Genomic DNA, 18,805 nt, shown 5'->3' on the forward strand with positions numbered 1-18,805 from the left:
CTAATGCACTTTTTTAAACAAAAATGCATTTTTTTAATGCAATTATCTAAACAGTTATGAAACCTAGTAAATTTACAACACAACAGAAAGCAAGTGTAGGATACCCTGTTATCCTTTACAGAGATAGTATTTTTTAACATAGAAGGGAATTAACCTTGAGGAAAACATACTAAGTGGAGTGGTAAATTCATCATCTTTTGGAACTGAGATTGGATATCTTTCCAAATGATGCAATCTAGTTCAGCCATCAGTTGTTGGCCCAAATAATTCTCTCTACTGTTTGAGTTAGTGGTAAAGATTCTGCAGCATCTGTAAGGAAGAGAACAGACTGATGATACAAGTGGTTCCTTCTGGCTTTAAAATATATGTGCCAAGCAGATTCCTTTAAATATCTGCTGGTAAAAATGTGTTTCCTGCCACTTTTTTAACATATGAATTGAATGGATTGGAGACATCATGCTAATACAGTTGCTTGCAAACTGCCACAAAACCAGAACATCAGCTGACGTGGCTTATACCTGAGAACGTGTGAGAAGTTATTGAGGGATAGGTAGGAAGTAAGCTGAGGGTCATCTCCAGGGTGCTTTGATCTGATGAACATGCACGCAAAAAATTGCTGTGTTACAACCATACTGAACAAGTCTACATGACAGCAAGGTGTGCTTCATCAGCAAAAGCAGCCACAGAGCTGCAGACCTCACTGGTGTTTGAATGGGCTGTGAAGCAGCTATCTGAAAGCTTTATCACTCTGATGTGTTTCCCACCAGCATTCAATAAACACCAATTATTGGGTAACCTTATTGATGCCTTTTGCGTGACATGATTAATGCATTGCTGCAACTTAAAATGTTCAAAGTCTAAGCAGTGTGCTATGAACTTTATTGCTTCAAGGATGTTTAAGCATCTTAAGACTGGAACTTACATTTAGATCAGAGATCAGGGGAGTAAATGAGTATTAGCCCTGTGGCCCATTTTTGTATCCTGGATCATGAGTCATATCCTCTATTCTAGGAAGGAAGTACCATGCACAATTTCAAATTCTTTGTTTATGCAAAACATACTGTTGTATTAAATTCAGTATTGGAAGAAGAAAGCCTGGACCATGGCTCTTCTAAATGAAGCATAGTTGATTCAGGGAATAGCAGCATACCTCCCAGCCTTTGACTGCTCTGAAGAAGAAATGTCCTATGCAGTAATTTCTTTAAACTTAATGTACTTTGATACCCAAGTAAGCTGCGCTGGATGCATGTTGGGAGCATGTGTGCATTCAAGTCCCTGTTTGTTCTGACTGGTTGAGATATCTGTAGCGCCACTGTGGAAACTTCTCTCCCACTATGGTAATTTTTTATCTAGAAGGTAGATACAAGGGCATAAGGGTCTGTAAGATCATAAAGGATTAATTTATATATCTGTATAACCATGTTCAATCTTAAGCCCTTACCTGATGCTCTAACCCCGTCCTTTTCTACAGATGGCATAGAATGCAAAAGAAATGCAAGTGTGATTGTTCCTCTAGAGACTTAAATTGAAGTAGTGCATCACCGAATTGAAGCAATCCATGTAGCATCTATCCTGTTGCTCTTTGCTTTCCTTAACATTTTAGATTAGTTCTAAATATGGTCTCTCACAGTTTAATAACATTTGAATAATGCCCCTACGAACAATGAGAATAATAACTGAAACTTTGTAGAAGAGGAGAATTTCTTCAAATACACCTGTGGTGGTGGTAAAGTAAAATTTATCCGTAATAAACTTATTCAATACAAATGAACGGGGATAAGAAGAAGGACTTGCCTGCATTTATTTCAAAATGCATTGTAGCATCTTCAGAAAGAGATGTCTTTATCCAGTTTAACTCTGTTATGTTTATAGTTAAAGCTCAACTGTGCTTTTGGAATGTTGTATTCTTTGGTGAAATTGAGATAAGTTAAAAATAAAAAAAGATACTGAAGATGATGAAAAAATGATCTCTCAAAATCTTTATATGGTTCATCAGTACAAAATCTGTGATTTGAATGCACTGGTGGTTTTTTGCGTGTGAATAAATCCTATTTGAAGGACTGAGGGTGAAACACCACGAACAGGGTTTGTGTTAATCATCTCATTGAAACACCAGCAAGTATAAGAGACAAGAAGTCAGCATATGTGAAGAAACTATCAGGAGGATTGATCAGTAGGAAGCTTCTCAGGGAATTAGAAGTTAATTTGAATCAAACTCAGGGCTTTTGAAGATCTCCTGAGCTAGTTTTCCAGCTCTATGAGGTTTTTAGGTCAATGCTGTGGTGTGGGTTGAGTTGCTTTTGTCAAATCTGTGTCCAGGAAGAAGGGGTGCAGCTTTCATGGAAGCTAGAAGTGAGAGAAAGAGAGTTTTTTCTTTTGTGAAGGTAAGAATACCAAAGTTGGTAAGTCCAATCAGCAAATAAATTTAGACTGCATGCTGTATTCCATTGTAATTCGTTTAGGGGAAATTTCTTAAGTGAAAGAAAAATAATGGGAACTACTAGCTTGCTCAAAATATTTCCCTCATTTAACTTCCAGCATGCAATTTAAATCACCTTGTCTTTAGCCAGATTCCAAATTTTCATGTGCATAATGTTTTTTGCATGAGATGAAATCAGTGCGTAAAATTGAATATCCTCATCAGCATAGGCAGCACGTGGAACTACCACATGATTCAAGATCAGTATGTGCAGAAGCATCAGAACAAAGGGGTTCATCGGAATATCCAACTAGTTTAAATGCTGAAAGATGAAACATCATGGGCACCCTGGGTCAGTCACATCTGCAGCAATTCATATGACATTAAAATGAATCTGAAGCTATGAGGAACTCCACATGTGACAGAAAGCTTTGGCTGGGAAAATGAACCTTTTGAGAACAGAAGGGATGATGGTAGGTCTTGACTAGCAAAATGACCCTTCAAATAGTATTGCATCAGAGTTGGTGGATCATTCAGATTCTCAATAGTTGATATGTATACCTTGCTTTCAAAGTCAGGTGTTAAATGAGGAAACGTTGCTCTGTCTTCTTGCATGATGATTAGATTATTGTGATTATAATAGATTATTGTGAGGGTAAGTTTTTGGTATGGTGAATTTGAAGAGTATGCAGGTAGCAAAGTTATCCACTGGCTCTGGGCAGCACAGAGCTTGTTGGAACTGGAAAGTAATTGCTCTCTTTAAGACAAGTTTGCATTTACTGGCAACACCTAGTTGATGCTATGCTTTCTTACCCATCAGGCTCAACAGCCAAATAAACGTAATTCAGCCACCTCATAAGAGCCAGATTTTTGGCTGTTTGTTTTCAGGGAAAATCCACTGTTTGTAAAGGAAACAGGTGGTGCACAGTACAACTTTATTAAAGTACATGTCCAGGTGCAAAACTTTAGGAAACAGTTAATAGCTCATTTTGTTTGTCGTGAGGATTAGAGTTTGTCAGAAGATCTCAACTTTGTAATTCAGTCAAATCCAGACAGACAAGCAGGGTCTTGTAGGTCATAATCTCATACTATTTTTGATTAAATAAAAATGAATTAAATTTGTCTGATGCCAAGAGGACATTAGTCCCTCAAAGCTCTTATCTTAGCTACTTGTTTTGGAGTTTTTAAAATGCATGTAAACTGATTTAAAAAACCCCAAACACAAAACAAAACCCCAAACAAACAAACAAACAAACAAAGCCAAATAACTGCTGGTAAATTAGAGAGGTGACTCTTCAGTTTGGTGTGATTTTTTTTGTTTTTTTAGCTTCATAGAAGCAAGTGAAGTTCTGATGTCTTATACCACTTGAGACTCCCACACTGTCCCTTTAGGAGAGGTGTTTTAAGGATGAATCTCTATATTACACATAAAAGTTTCTCTATCGTTTTTCAGCAGAGATATGCAACATTTATCCATAAAATGGTGAGGAGTTTGTGTTCTTCACAGTAAGTTTTTTAGAGATACAGCTCACTAAGAACTGTCCATTGGAAGAACTGTGGAAGGAGTTGATTAACTTCTGAATAATTTTTTGGATAGGCCAGTTATATAAACTTTGTATAAGACATATATATGTTTTTTATATATATACATATAAAATGCAAGTTAATATCAACTTTGTTGATATTAATGATGGTGTTCAAATGTGATAGTATTTCAGTTCAGAGACTTACAAAGTATGAAGACATTGATAAACAATGGGAAGAAGGGAATCAATGGTATGTAAATATTTTCTGAGTCCTGTGAAATATAGAAAGCTGATTTTGAAGCCAGTGTAATGTGGAAATTTTATGTCAGAACCATTATTCTGTCTAAGCCAACATTTCCAACAGTAGCCACATTGTTCCAGAGGAAAGTACAAAACTCCTGGATTGCTGTGATAGATTGTGGATAGAAGATAAAGTATTGGAAATAATATGGGAAGATCATCTTAGTTTCCACCATTCTGAGTAGTGGAATCTTTTATGGAAGTATCTGTTATAGGAAAAACTTGGCGTTACACTTACCTGCACTTATAATTTCCCTGCATTAAGAGCTACTGAGAGCCTCAGCAATCTTTATGTTGTGTTAAACACATGCAGTGCAGGGGAAGATGTGGAGGAAGTACAATACTTCCAGGAAAGAACAAAATAGATCTAGTCAAATGATGGAAGGGGCCAGAGATCTTCTACAGTTGTGAACTAGCACATTGGGAGATTATTATAAAATACAAATGCTCATTCTATGTAATACAGGACAGAAGGACAAAGAAAGATACGTGACAGAATGTATCCAGAACCATCTAAAAATCAGAGGGTTTTATGAAGTGAAGATCTTGAGAGCTTCCTGCTTTGGAGAGATTTACCAGAGCTGAAGTAAAGAGAAATTTAGGGTTCTTTTTCTTCTTCCTTAGTACCCACTTTCTGTTCTAGAAGTGATGTTGCAGTCTAGGTCAGTTGAGTCAAATAAAATTCTAGTTATTCTTCATGGAACATTTTGGAAAAACATCATTTTTTTCTCCATAAATTTTCAGGAATTTAGTTATTTTTATAGTGCAAACTGTCAAACTAAAGTAGATAAACCAATCAGGTTTGACTAATTTCTGTTAAATATTTTACTTTTACTAAGAATTTATACACACAGCTCTCCTTCCTCTTCATCAAATACTTTTTTTTAAGCTACATTTCTAAAATATTTCATTTTTCTTCTGCATTTTCATTGGATTATAGGAAAGTTATCCTTAGTTTAGAAACAATATTTGTTGTGTTTAAAAATGTCTGTTTATTAAAAAATGTTTTCACTGTCTCAAAATGAAAATGTTATCAATGAGGATAGTCCAAAATGCAAAAAAAAAAAAAAAAAAAAAAAAAAATTACTCAAGTCTCAAAATAGTGCTGGAAAGACCAGGAAATTAGAAGGGAAAGAGAAGATTGCATGGCAACTGTATCCTGCTGTTATGGAGATAACTCAAAGCATTTTAAGATGAAGCTTGCACTGTCGCTGTGAAATACATGAGCAGCTCTTATGCTTCTCACACAGATTGGGAAACAAGTAATGAAGAGGGTGAGTAGCACACAGATCTGTTTGGTGTAGATGAGGAAAGAAGTTCAGTTTTCAGATGTCAGTTATCCCTATTCCAGAAGATAGCAGCGTCATGTTGCGAGAAGGCTCTTTCTATAGCTGGGGAATTGTCCTGGGGTTCAGATGGTTTATTTGAATCCCTGCTCATCCTCAGAAGGTATTTGTAACCTTGGGACAGCCTGTCCTTTGCCCTTGCGTTTCTGTTTTCCCATCTGAAAGAAGTAGGTGGTAGATTTCTACTTCACAGAATATTAGGATTTAAAAAGGCAAACCAAAGCAAAACCAGGCTGTTAATGATTGTTAAGTAGTCAGGTACTACATAGAAGAATAAATATACAAGAGAAGAGGAAGCAAGAAGAGAACTATTCCCTGTTGAACATGGGTCAAATCTGAGAGATCAATACAAGATTTGTACTTCATCACAGTTTTGTCTCTGAAAACAGAAATGTCAGATCACTACCTGGCCCTCAGATGAAAACATACATTGAAATTGTAATGGGTTCCTTTTCTATTTGTGGTTGAAAAAGAAGTGTAGCAAAGAACATTATCTAATTTCAGTCCAATAATGAAAATTGTCATCAAACAGCAGTGCTTGCCAAAGAAAATAAAATGTCATCTCTGAAGGGACTGCACGCACGAGTCTGTCAGAAGAAGTCCCAGCAGAGAGAGGGCTCTTATAACAACAACAAAATATGATGCTGGGTTTAAAAAATATCCATACAAGCACTATAATTGCTAAATAGGGAAAAATAATCCCAGCTGTATCATAACTGATACTTGACAAAAACCTAGCCTCCAGATATTTCTTTTTTTTCTGGTCCAACTCAGTCTAAAATAAATGATACTTAGAATAAAATATCTGAAAAAATCCTCACTGCAAAGGATTTATTTTTTTTTTTTCTTTTTGTGGGGGGTGACACATAAGGTGGGAAATTCCCCCTTTGCTAAAGATACATTAGTGCTGCTTGTGCTGCTGGAGTCAGTAAAGGCTGAGATTGGTGCTGAGATAATGGCCAAGGAGGAAAAACCTTCTAAAGCCTGGTTATTTAAGTGTCTCATCAAAGACAATGAGAGTTTTGGGCATGGGTTCCCAGGGAGCTGATATTTCCCTTTGAGAGCTGTTGCCTTTTCCCACACGTTGTCTCCAGCTCACTGGGCACTGGCTTCTAATTTGAGAGACCAATCCTGATGGTAGAATTGCTATAACCATTTCCTCACTTTGAAACAAGCTTATAAAGTCTTGCATTTTTCCACTTTTTGCTTGAATCACATGTGTCATTCAGGGCACACACTAAGAGAAAGCAGGGCTCCCTGGGTGCTGTGCAGCATCACAGCTTCTGTTCTGCTTGGGGGAGTTGTCAGATGCACCAGGTGAACAGCCCCTCTGAAGGAAGAGTTGCTTTGAAAGAGCCAGAGGGAAGCTGTGGCCCTGGGGCTGTTTAGCCACCCTGCGCTGCAGTGGAACTGCAGGCATGGAGGAGGATGCTACACAAGCACAGAGAAAGCTTTTGCAAGCTGTAATTAATTCATCCTGGATACTGTTACCATCACCAGCAAATTCAGAGAGGGGATAACCTGCTGAAAGTTGTGCTCAGGGAAATTAGAGGGGGAATAGTGTGAGAGAGACAAAAGGGGGAAAACAAGATTTACTGTGGTGATTTCAGCCATCTGAACATCAATGTCCCTGGAAAGCTTATATCCTATATATCCCTGGTCTGGAAACACAGAGGTTTTTGCTGAGTTGTTTGGATTGTTCCCTGTTCTTAATTAAAGGATGATCTGAACTTTATTGAAACTTAAATTACTGTATGTCAAAGACATATTACTTGGCTCAGAAGAAGCTACTTTGCCATTGAAAGGGAAAACATTGACATCAGAGATAGATTGACAGTAGCTTATTGTTAATATGTTTTCATTTTTGCTGCAATTATAAAAGCAGGTCTAGAAATGGATTTTGAATGTGAAGGGGGAAAAATACCTTCTGTAATGGTAAAGTTCTTGATTAGGTGACCTCAAACCGCATTACAAAAGTCATTGTTGAATGTTCCAAAAGATTTTCTTTGATTTTCAAAAATGAAGATTTTCCTTAGTTATAGATAGGGTATCCTAAAGTTTCAAATAAAAATGTACATGTAATCTTCTAGTTAAGGAAAAATAATGGACTCACCACTGAAGTTTTAGAAGTGGATGCATTTCTATCCAAAATTTCTATCAAAGCTAAACTGTTTTTCCTTTTCTCATCCTTGTTATCTTTTACCCCCTCTGCCTTCTTCCATCTCTCTTCTTTGACAGTGTTCAAGAGAAAGGGAGATAAGAAAAAGAGATTAGTTTTTGGCTTCATATTTTAAAGTAGATTTCAACAAATGCCAGTCTGCTCTTTACCAAAAAGTGGTAGTAATTAGTTTCTCCATGTCCTTCCAAGGTTTTACAGTAGGGAAGCTGATGGATCTAGGAGCTTGTGTTGGGAATGTAATGTGGAATAAGAAGTAGATTGCAAGGTTTCTTACATCCCTGTTTCATAATTCTTAAAATACATTCAAACCATCTTTCTGATCAACCCAAAGGTTCAAAATCAGCTTCTTTCCTTCTCAGTCATTCTCACAAGCATCCATCTTTCTCCTTCCTGCCAATTCACTGGCACTACTAGTCCCCCGTCCCACCCCCCACCCCCACCCCCCCCCCAAAAAAAAAAAGTCAAGGTTTGCACATAAAGATTCAGATTTCATTTTATGCAAGATGCCTGAAGTTGTGTCATGGAAAAGCAGATCTCGGTTCAAAAAAGGGGTCCAACATCTTCCTTGCCAGAAAAGGGGACTGACTAAGCCTATCAAGCAAGGGAAGGAGGAGAAATAGGATGAATCTGCAAGAAAAGTATAGGGCTGACTACCTCTCACTGCTTCCATATGAGAAATTTGAAGTTAAATAAAGCAAAAGAAAGGCAGAACCCAAGTGATCCTTCCCTGTACTATCCTTCCGAGAATTACCTGATGGCAGGATTTACAGAGAGCAGCTGTTTGTAAGTGCTCTATAACAGTAACATTTGTATATCATTCCACAAAGACATGTCAAAGTATTTATAATACCTGTAACATGCCTTTTTGCTGACCTTTCTCGGTCTGGTTTGGTATTTATCACAGAAAGATTTTCTGAAATGATTGATATATTTGGATATTGTTTGGGTAACCAGACTAGGAAAAGGTGTCACGTTGTTTGCAGAAGGACAGGAGCAAAGGGAGAATCGAGGGTTTCCATGGTGCAAGTAACTTGTGTTATTTAAACTCCTTCAGTCCTGCAAGAGAAGTCTGGACATGTTAGAGCACTTTTTTGGTGCCAAATTGAACAAGCTCTCTAGGGATGGTTACTGGTAGCTTGAAAGAGAATGACCTAACATAATATCAAGGAAGGCAACTGTGTACGTCTGTTGTCACAGCTTGGCTAGGATATCAGACTGTTGTGTTACACTGTACATTTGGTGTCCACCACAAGTTTAAAAAAGTAAAAGGCAGCCTTCCCACACTGCACAACTTTATTACCAGGGAGTGCCACGAAGAGCTAGATGATGAGTTTTCAGTCATGGCAGATTGTTGGATGTACCCATACAGTGATTCCTCAGGTAATACCAGTTGTGTCCCATGTCGCACAGCTCAGTATTGCCCCTGCCAATAAAAGGCACAGCAGACACTTTTCAGCTGCCCCAGGTGTGTCTCTTTGAGATTGAAGGAAGTAAAAGTCCAAGTGACTATCTCAGAAGTGATACAGGCTTCTTCAGATTATTTTCTCTATTATCATTGTGTTTTACTGTGATTCATGACTGTTTGGTTTTGTCCCCAGTTATTCAGTTCGGTGGAGTTTGGCAGAAGATGGCTGCTGCTTCATGAGGGAGTTGCACCTAACAGGTTCTACTGGTAAGAGCAAAAAACTCTTCGTCATTTCCTGGACATAGCTTCCTCGTGTACAGAGATGTTGAAATGGGGGCTTGAAGGCAACGTGGCTGAATGCAATTTGCACTGTTGATTTGTTGAGATTAATTTAGAACTGGTATGAAAGTGGCATTATTCCTCCTGATATGTGTTTACATAGCACTTGAAAATGGGGTCTTCGATGCACAACTGAAATATACTGAATAACAGTCTGAAGAAAGCATTGATTTGAGAGGGGAGAGTTCTGCAATTTCCTGTGAAAGTTTTGAGTTTGAACACAACTCTGTTCAGCATAAGCTTCTTTGCTTTTGCACCAAATGCAAAGAGGTCAATTTGGTCCTGCAAGCAGTGAAGGCCAAAGACTGAAGTCTTGGAGTCTTTGAGGATACTAGCAATTCTGTCATGAGTAAGAGTGGGCACCCTCCAGTGGCTGGTGTTATGATTTTAGCTGCTGTTAGACATACTTCAGTCCTTGAAAGTGAGCAAGTTAATGACCATTGAATTAGGCACACACAGTGCTTCATTATGAGCTTAAATCACTCTGCAATATTGCTTCTAAGCAGCAGTGCAAGATTTCTAGTCAGATTTCAAGCTGTATGAATCCGTCATGTGTAAGTTCCTCTTGCTGAATCTTTGAATGCCAGTCAGTTTCAGCAATGGCAGAACGTTTGCAAGTTTGGTGCCAAAGTTACCTTAAAGAAGTTTCATAGTTCTTTGTCACTGATGCAAGCTTAACTCTTTGCTGCAGTAACTTATGCTATACAATTTTTATCTAAATTCACTTAGGACCATAGCCTATGTGATTACGATAGAATCTGAGCATCTCACAATATTTAGTATATGGGGGGTCTGTAATGGATGATTTGACTTCAGATTCAAACACTTGTAGTGACCACAGCCACTGAAAAAATCCCTGGATGTAGGTCAGACAATCTTTATTTTGTAGTTCTTCACTACTACTAAATGTCTTTGTATTTTGAGTCTCCTGTCCTTCAGTTTTAGTCATAACAGATATACCCAGTGATTCTAGTGTACTGATTCTCTTCTCATGATTCTGATTGCAGGCCGAACTTTTTGCATTTGCTATCCATAGCAATGATTTGCATAGCCAAGGTAAAACCCTGTAACCACACTTGCAGTAAAATACTGGTCTGAAACACCTCCATGCTGTCACACAGTAGCAATTAGCGTAAGTTTGACTTATGTGGGAAAGAAAGCTGAGGCACAAAGGAGACACTGGACTGTTTTCCTGCAAATTATGATAGTCTAAATCAAAGATAGGTTTATTTTTTTATATTTCAGCTTACTCCTCTTTTTGCTTACTCTGGTGTAAATCTGTGAGTCTTCTCATCAGCTCTTTGTGGAGGTAATAGTCCACCTGTGAGCATAAGTTGGCTCATGTCCTGTGAATCTGGCCTTTAAAACAGAAACTTTTGATAAAATAGTCATCTTGAAATCAGGAGGCACTGAAACAGATGATTAAAATGAGACCCTCGTGGTAGCTTCTAAATGATGAGTTTGTGCCAAAACCACAGGTTTTGAACATATCAAGATTCAAGAGTGGTTCAGTCAAATATTTTCTTTTAATTTATGAAAGAAGCAAGAGCTCTAGGTCAAATTTGCTTCCAAAGTTGAATTTATATTTGGTCTGCAAGGGATATATCAGAGATTTTGTTTGCTGCTCCTTCTTTTTAATCCTTTCTCAGAATCTGTGTTAGCTGAACCTTTTACAAACAAAATTCCATTTTTAACTTAAACTTGTTTTTCTGTGAGTGTCTGTATAGATAGGCACATATATATATTTGTATCACTCCTATTTCTTTCCTACAGGACTCCTAACAGGGTTTCAAAATGTCAGATGCAAACACACAGCCCCACACATCTCTTGTTTTTTTTTCCTGGCTAATAAAAGCAGGAAGTCCTAGAAATCTGGGGACCCAGTCTTTGAGACATCCAACAAAATTGTACTCACTAAAGAGGGTCAGAGAGCTGGAAAGAATATCCCTGTTCCTGAATCCCTGTGTCCTGTACTGCGCTTTAAACCCTTTGAAGTTTCCCATCATTACTTACAGTAGTGGTTTATTGTGAATTGAGCTGACGGATGCCTACAATAAGAATAATGATGAAAATGATCATTTTCCCTTTCCATGGAGCTCAAACTTTGAAGGCCTCTTAGAACCTAACAAATAAGAGAACTCAGACTTGGAGGTTCAAAGGCAAAGAGTAAGTTGAAAAGATGAAAAGATGTTCCAACCACCCATATAATTCCCTACAGCGATAAACAAAACATGAAACTGCAAGCCTATATTTTCACCTTGAAAAAAATGTCCCTTGCATAACACACCTCAGTGTAAGCTAGACTGTACTTCTGCTATCAAAACTAAAAATAATACATTTGAAGACAGTGTTGCATCTCATTCTGGCTTATTTAATATGATCATCATCACCTTGGGAAAAAAAATACTGCTATCTGTAATTATATGGACACTCTCTGTCCTCAAAACCATCTATAGTAGAAAACAGAGCTATGCATGTGTAATTGAGAACATGTACACCACAGAGAGCAACACTGGGCTTTTCTATGCATTTCCATTTCTGTGCAGCCTGAAGGACAAAATAGGCCTGAAGTGCTGAATCGGAAGGAGCAGCCCTTTGCACTGAGAACGTGGCCACTGCTGACTCCCCATGCAAGAAAAGCAAAAGGCAACTGGGACATAAGAGGGTGCAGATGTACAGTTGAAATACAAACTTCTACAGCAACATCTCTATAGCCAGTGCTGATGTACAAGTTGGGTAGAGCCTTGCTCAGTGCCCTGTGGTTTGTTTGTTGGGTTTTGGTGTTGTGTTTTTAAAAATTAATTATTATACATTTTGGCTTGGAAATATGCAGTCTAATCAACCTGAAAAGTCAGAAGATTGACATCCAGTTATTCTTAAGAGCAGAAATGAATAGTGAAGGATAATGTCTCAAAGTCACAACTTTTCAAGGCAGGCAGACTGTGAGGATACTCTCTCTTGTTCCTCGTGCTTTCTCTAAATCAAATGGTTTTGAAGGGATCAACCAGGACACAGCTCTATTGTGCAGAGAATGAGGGATATAATATCTGTGGAGAATGAGGGCTATATTCCGATATCTAAGGAAGGCTGAGGAGTTGCTTTAATACAGACTGCTTCCAGGACTATCTAAACTGGGACTTTTCTAAGATCAGGAAGACACAAAGCAAAGACTTTGGCATCAGGCCTTCTTGAGGCTGCATTTACTTAACACTACTTCTTTGGACAGGGAAGGAACATCTGGAAGATGGATTTGAACGGTTGATGAAAGCAAAGATGCATTTTCCTGATTGCTCACTGATATTTTAATTGCCATTTTATTCTGTAATGTGGTCTTGTAAATAGTTTGTGGGTCGTTCTATGTCTTGTGAGTAAACACCGCTGAGCTTGCTAGCTTTAGCCTTGAGAAGAGTCTGCCTGTAAATGCTGTCAGAGAAACTGTAGTGTCTTTTACAGCTCCATTTCTTCTATCCGCTTCCAAGAGAATTTCCTTTTTTATTTGCTTATTTTTGGCTGCTCTGTGAAACACCCCCTCCTACTACCACCCCACTGAAATTTAAACCCCTGAAGAACAACATTAAAACAATCTGCTGATGCCTACTGCATAATTCTGAGAAGACACTCTGTGTAGAGACAACTCAGGTCCTTGTAGCTCATATGTATTTTGTATTCTTGTATCTTCTGTTTCAGTAAGAGGAGTCATTAAGACGAAAATAGAATCTTTGTTTATTCAGAGCTCCTCTGTTCCCCTTTTCATTCTTCCACCTGCAGCTCTAAGTGGTGCTCTGACATCCACACTTTTGATGAAAGAGATTGTAATGTCACTCTGTGGAGGAAGATATCAGATGGGGGATGAGCAGATAAACTCAAACTTTAAAATGAGGAGTGACTGGAGTTTTCTTATCTTAAAAAAAAGCGGGGGGGGGGGGGAAGAAAAAGGGATCTGTAATTCTCTACCTCATTAAAAGGTTGTAAGGACACATTTGTGCTGGGCAGACTTTAGTGATGGGCTCCTGTAAAACTGACACCTCTAATAATTGCTATAATTAGGGTATTTTATCACATATCTGTTTGCATAATCTAGGTATGTGAAAATGTAATCCACTCAGAGAGGTAACCATATGTGTCTGACGGAAACACAAAAGAATCCACACTGCATACAACTCCAAGGCACTACAGATCTGCGCTGTATCAACAATTTTCATGTTTTTTATTATTTCTCTGGCAGGTTCTTGAGATTTTTCTGTTAAATGTACTGTGACAGAAAAATGCATGAAAGTTATCAAGGTGCTTAGTAATTCTGGAACTGTGCTCTATTAAAATATTCTAATTACTAGGAAGGAGTATTATAGCAATATTAGTGCAACAGGGTAATACAGAAATAGCAAGTTAATATACATGGATTATTGCTGATAGCACAGTGTTTCTTAAAGTAGTTGGCATTAAGGGAAGAGAATGCAGTAGATGCTAGTTAGAAGAGTTGGATAAATGCTTTATCTAAATACTTCTGAGTTTATTTTTGTGATAGTTGGTGATTTTCAGCAGACATTTCTATGGTGGAATTTTGCTGGCAAAGACGTTGGTTTATAGTGAATACAAATGTGAGCACAATTGGCAAATCAGTCATATTAGGAATTACTTTACTTTTTTTCTTGCTTTTTTAAAGTGGTCCAGTCATCTAGGCAAATTTCAATAGTGATACCTTGTGACTTGCAAATCCAAACATTCATGACCAGTAGTTGGGGGGAAAAAAAAAAGTCAAAGTGCATATAGTTCAATATGGCAAAAATATATGTGCAAAAATGGCTCATTAAAAGCTAGATTTTTATTCTGGTCCTCAGATCAAGTCATGCCTTCAACTAGAAAGTATTTTCAGTAAGCCAAGGTATCACAATTAGAGCTGGTCCTAAAAAAAAAAAAAATAATAAAAAAGGTTAAAAAACTCATGAAAATGTCTTCAAAATGTAATATTTTTTAATCAAAATGAGACTTTTTCTGAAAAGATTCTTAGGTAATTCTAATCATAACTAACCTTGAAAAACTTGGGGGAGGGGGGGCAAAAAAAAAAAAAAAATGAAGCCAATTAACGAAAGTGTCTTAAAAACTGAAAAACGTAGCCAATAAATTATATCATTGAGTTATAATCATTAACTGTATCAGTGCTATTGATTTTTTTTTTTTTTTAAACTTATTTGGGTATTGCACCCAGATTATCAAGTAAGAGAAATGCAAAAGAAAATACTACTCCATACTTCAAGACAACCAGAAAGCTTTAATGATGAAAGGGCTGGAGCACCTCTCCTGTGAAGACAGGCTGAGAGAGTTGGAGTTGTTCAGCCTGGAGAAAAGAAGGCTCCATGGAGACATTAGAGCAGCCTTCCAGTACCTGAAGGGGCCTACAGGAAAGCTGGAGAGGGACCGTTTTACAAGGGCGTGTAGTGATAGGACAAGGGGTAACAGTTTTAAACTTAAAGAGGGTAGATTTATATTAGATATAAGGAAGAAATTCTTTACTATGAGGGTGGTGAGACACTTGCCCAGATAAGTTGGGAATACACCATCCCTGGAAGCATTCAAGGTCAGGATGGATGGGGCTTTGAACAACCAGATGCAGTGAAACATGTCCTTGCCCGTGGCAGGGGTTGGACAAGATGATTTTTAAAGGTTCAGTCCAACCCAAACCATTTTATGATTCTAAGATGACTATCTTAATTAGACAAAAAAAAAAAACCAGCTCAGGGCTTTCATGCACTACATAGGTGTAACAGGCTGATTAGAAGTAAAAACATATCATAGTGTATGTCATTTCCAGTAGAGTCATGCATCCATGATGTTAATGATTTCCTGAAGAAATTACAGGAGATACGTCAGTTAAGAGATGTTGCTACGTCTCCGCTCTGTCTTGTTTTTTTTCCTGAGTGTGAGAAGAAAATGGATGTAAACATTGTAAAAAAGCAGCCAACCAACCTTTCCCTTCAAACAATACAAAGATACGCACACACACAGAAAGGGAGAAAAAAGATAAACTAGTAAGCAGCTAGGAGGACAGATGAGTAGATAGGGCTACATTTGTGTTTCTTTTCTTTTATGAGCAATGGCAAAGAAAGTTAATCTTCAGAATAGAATATAGAGTATATATCTTTTCTTTTCCAGAGGAGGCTAGAAACTGTATTTTAAAAGCTCTGTGTTCATTGGAGGAGCTGAAAGAGCTGAAAATCAAAGGAAAAAAGTGTCAAAGCCCTATTAAAAACTTTAATATATTCAAGCAGTTGGAGCAAGCCGGGCAAACTGTCCCAATGTTCTTGTCAGATCTTAGCTTGGTGAGATTTGCACGCCCACCCAGGTGGGCTGAGGCAATTTAAATTGCATGGTGTCTGGGCTGTTTACAAATGATGCTGTGTATTGCTGAATGAGACCTTTTAATCACTGCAGGGCAACTGCTGGAGGCTGACAGGGAAGATGCCAGTCAAAGGGCATTGTGACAGCCTGTCCAGGAAATCATCCGCTTGATTTAACACAGAAGCCATACCCAGTGAGTTAAAGCATACTAGAAATTGAATTAAAAATACATGTATCTCATAGCTTAAATATGGTGGAGATGGGCACATGCCAGAGGAGCACATCACAGAAGGACCCATGACAGTTTTCAGATCTGAATTAAGCACCTGACTGGTAGGGAATAGCAAGAGTAGTGAATTTTGCTTGATTTCCATGTTCCTTTTTTTTTTTTTTTTAATTGAACACCACACATTTGCTTCCAGTTGAAGTTTGGCTTTGGGACAAAGTCAGACTGAAGGTCTGAGCCTTTATAATACAGGCTGCTATTACCTTTATAATATTTTTAGGCAGCTTCATGGCTGCTAGCCTAACTATACAGATGAGCTGCAGGCAAGCAACACTGCCAGGGACCAGAGTGAAGAGCAAATCTGCAACCATACCTTTCCTTGGGCCTTACCATGCTGCTGCTGCTGCTAACATTCCTGATGGTGAGTAACACACATTAGAGCACTTTGTCACCATTTCAGTGCCCCTGACATATTCCATTTTCTCACCAGACAGGTCAATGTTACATCCTGCCCAGCCAGAGTGCAAGGAAGCATACTCTCACTTGGCAGTATTCACTAAAGATCCCACTGGCTTTTCAATGGATTTAGTGAAAACTTCTTCTTACAGTTCTCGGACAGCTGGACACTGATGTAACTCTATCTTTTAGGTACAAATGAAGGCTGAAATCTCTCAGATTTATCTTGGGAATTAGGATTTTATTCCTGTCTGGCTTCCAGAGATACAAACTTGTCAGCCCCATGTGGTTCAGCAAGAACAGAAAAAAAGATGTGCAGCATCCTTTTTCTGTTGCTGTTAAAAGCTCATTTAGACTCTTTGGATTTATAATGTTTTAGTTCTTAAGAAACCTTGATCCAAAATACATATCTATCTTCCCTGGACAAGGCTGAGAAAATTTCCCAAAGTCACACAGCAGAGGTTGATAGCCCTCTGGTGATCTCAGTCTATAATAACCAGATCCTCTGGTCCCAGTAGTCTCTTGAGAGAACTTCTTAATCATAATCAAATCAAGATTTGCCCAAATCCTTAGTTTGGCAGAGTTCCACCATGTGAGAGAAAAAGTGTTCTCAACCCTATTTGATTATCCTGGGGACAATAAAGATGGGGGTAAAACAGTAACTTGAATCTTCTAAAAGTCATAACTGAATACAATCTTGACCGTTTACCTGACTCTGCCCCCTTCATCCCCTTAGACCCTTGTCCTCCTGTTCTGAATAGGAAGAAGAGAGATATTCACCTGAATAAGCCTTTTGGGACTGAGAGGCCCCAGTCTGATTGATGCATAGGTTGGTGTGTTTTGGTTTTTCCAATTCAGCTGACTTATCTTAAAAAAGGTTATCCAGAGATACTTTATAAATGAATACAGACTCCCACAAGCTTCAGCTTCTCTTCCATCACCCAGTTCCCCCTGTTAAAGATTTGCAGAAGTAGGAAGGCATCCATATAACAGGTTCAAAATCTCGATTTGGGGATAACTCAGTAGCAGAGACCTGCAGTGCTACGCAGGACCCTGGGACATGTCAGTCTTCAACGGGCATTGGACTAAGAAGCTGATTTCTCTGTATGCACCTATAAAAGGCAGCCCTTCAGAGGCTGAGGCAGTTGCATAGTAAAGTTAGCTGTGGATTTGCTTAGATCTATGTCAGGAAGGTTTCACTGGTATTTTCTGTTGTATGTTTAATGAGCAGCATACTGTGTTACCAGAGTTGACTTTACACTCTTGCTGTAAATGACTTCCTGGCCTCCTCTGGAGCATACTGACTGGGCCACAGCACTACAAGGTGCCAGAAATACGCATCTTAACACAGTGGGAAACTGTGATCCTATTAGACTGTACTAGCAGAGAAGCAGTAAATCAGGTAGGTTTGGTCCATTATATCAGGGAGCTGAGTTCAGGGGCTATAACTAGAGAGTACCTTCCTCTGTCTCTCCCTTCAAGCCAGTACGATGTCTTAAGTTTCCTGCAATATATGAAAAAAAGATGTAGGACAGGACGACTATCTTAAAATCAGGATCTAATCCTGGTAACTGATTTTTTTTCCTTTACTTTAGATCCTCATTTTAAGTCATTCCTCCCACCCAGCATTACCAGCAATAAATACCTACCTCCCTGAGAATTCACATCCATCTATTTCAGAGTTTTAGCCAAGTTTCCTCTCTGGAGCTTCCCACAGAGAGCTGTGGTGTTACTGCAGCAGGGGAGAAGATTGGTTTGCTACTGTTCTTGAAGCTGTGAGGTATGTGAACATCATGGGGTGGAAGGCTGTGGATAATCCCACTGTAAGGTTGTGAAAAATGATGGTGAAAGTAGAAGTGACTCCCCATGGCCTGGAAATCACACCACTACCCCCATTTAACTACTCATCTATTTCAGTGTTAGCAGCACAGCCACCTGTTTTTCTGAGTCGGTGTTGTGAGGTGACACACCTAGGAAAAATTGGGCTTTGCTCACTGCACTGCTATTTTCCATCAGTTCTAGAGAAAAGGTGACAAACCAAGTAAAGCACACCACAGGCTGGATTTGGCCCAGTGGCTGCCAGTGGAATTGCACAAAAATATAACATTTCATAAAACTGGACAATGTGGGAAAGAACAGTGCAGAGATGTAGCAGAGAAAGTCTAATTAGATCGTTGTCAAGGGAGATTTATTGGGCAGATATAAAGAAATGAAGTGCTGATTTATGCGTGTCTGGAATCTGGCCCTTTGTTTCTAAAACATGTCAAGAGAAT

At 38.5% G+C, this 18,805-nt stretch overlaps 1 protein-coding gene across 3 annotated transcripts in view; it reads left to right on the top strand.

Annotated features, from left to right (window-relative positions):
- Window positions 1–18,805, top strand: part of SORCS1 (sortilin related VPS10 domain containing receptor 1) — a 301,203-nt gene that overhangs the window by 186,871 nt on the left and 95,527 nt on the right. For all 3 annotated transcript variants that reach the window (XM_075757978.1, XM_075757976.1, XM_075757977.1), the window contains exon 5: window positions 9,369–9,442. In XM_075757978.1, the coding sequence (XP_075614093.1) occupies window positions 9,369–9,442 (74 nt within the window). The remainder of the gene's footprint in view (window positions 1–9,368; window positions 9,443–18,805) is intronic.

The sequence above is a fragment of the Balearica regulorum genome, chromosome 7 (assembly GCF_011004875.1).
Source record: "Balearica regulorum gibbericeps isolate bBalReg1 chromosome 7, bBalReg1.pri, whole genome shotgun sequence".
In the NCBI taxonomy this organism is placed as follows: Eukaryota; Metazoa; Chordata; class Aves; order Gruiformes; family Gruidae; genus Balearica; species Balearica regulorum.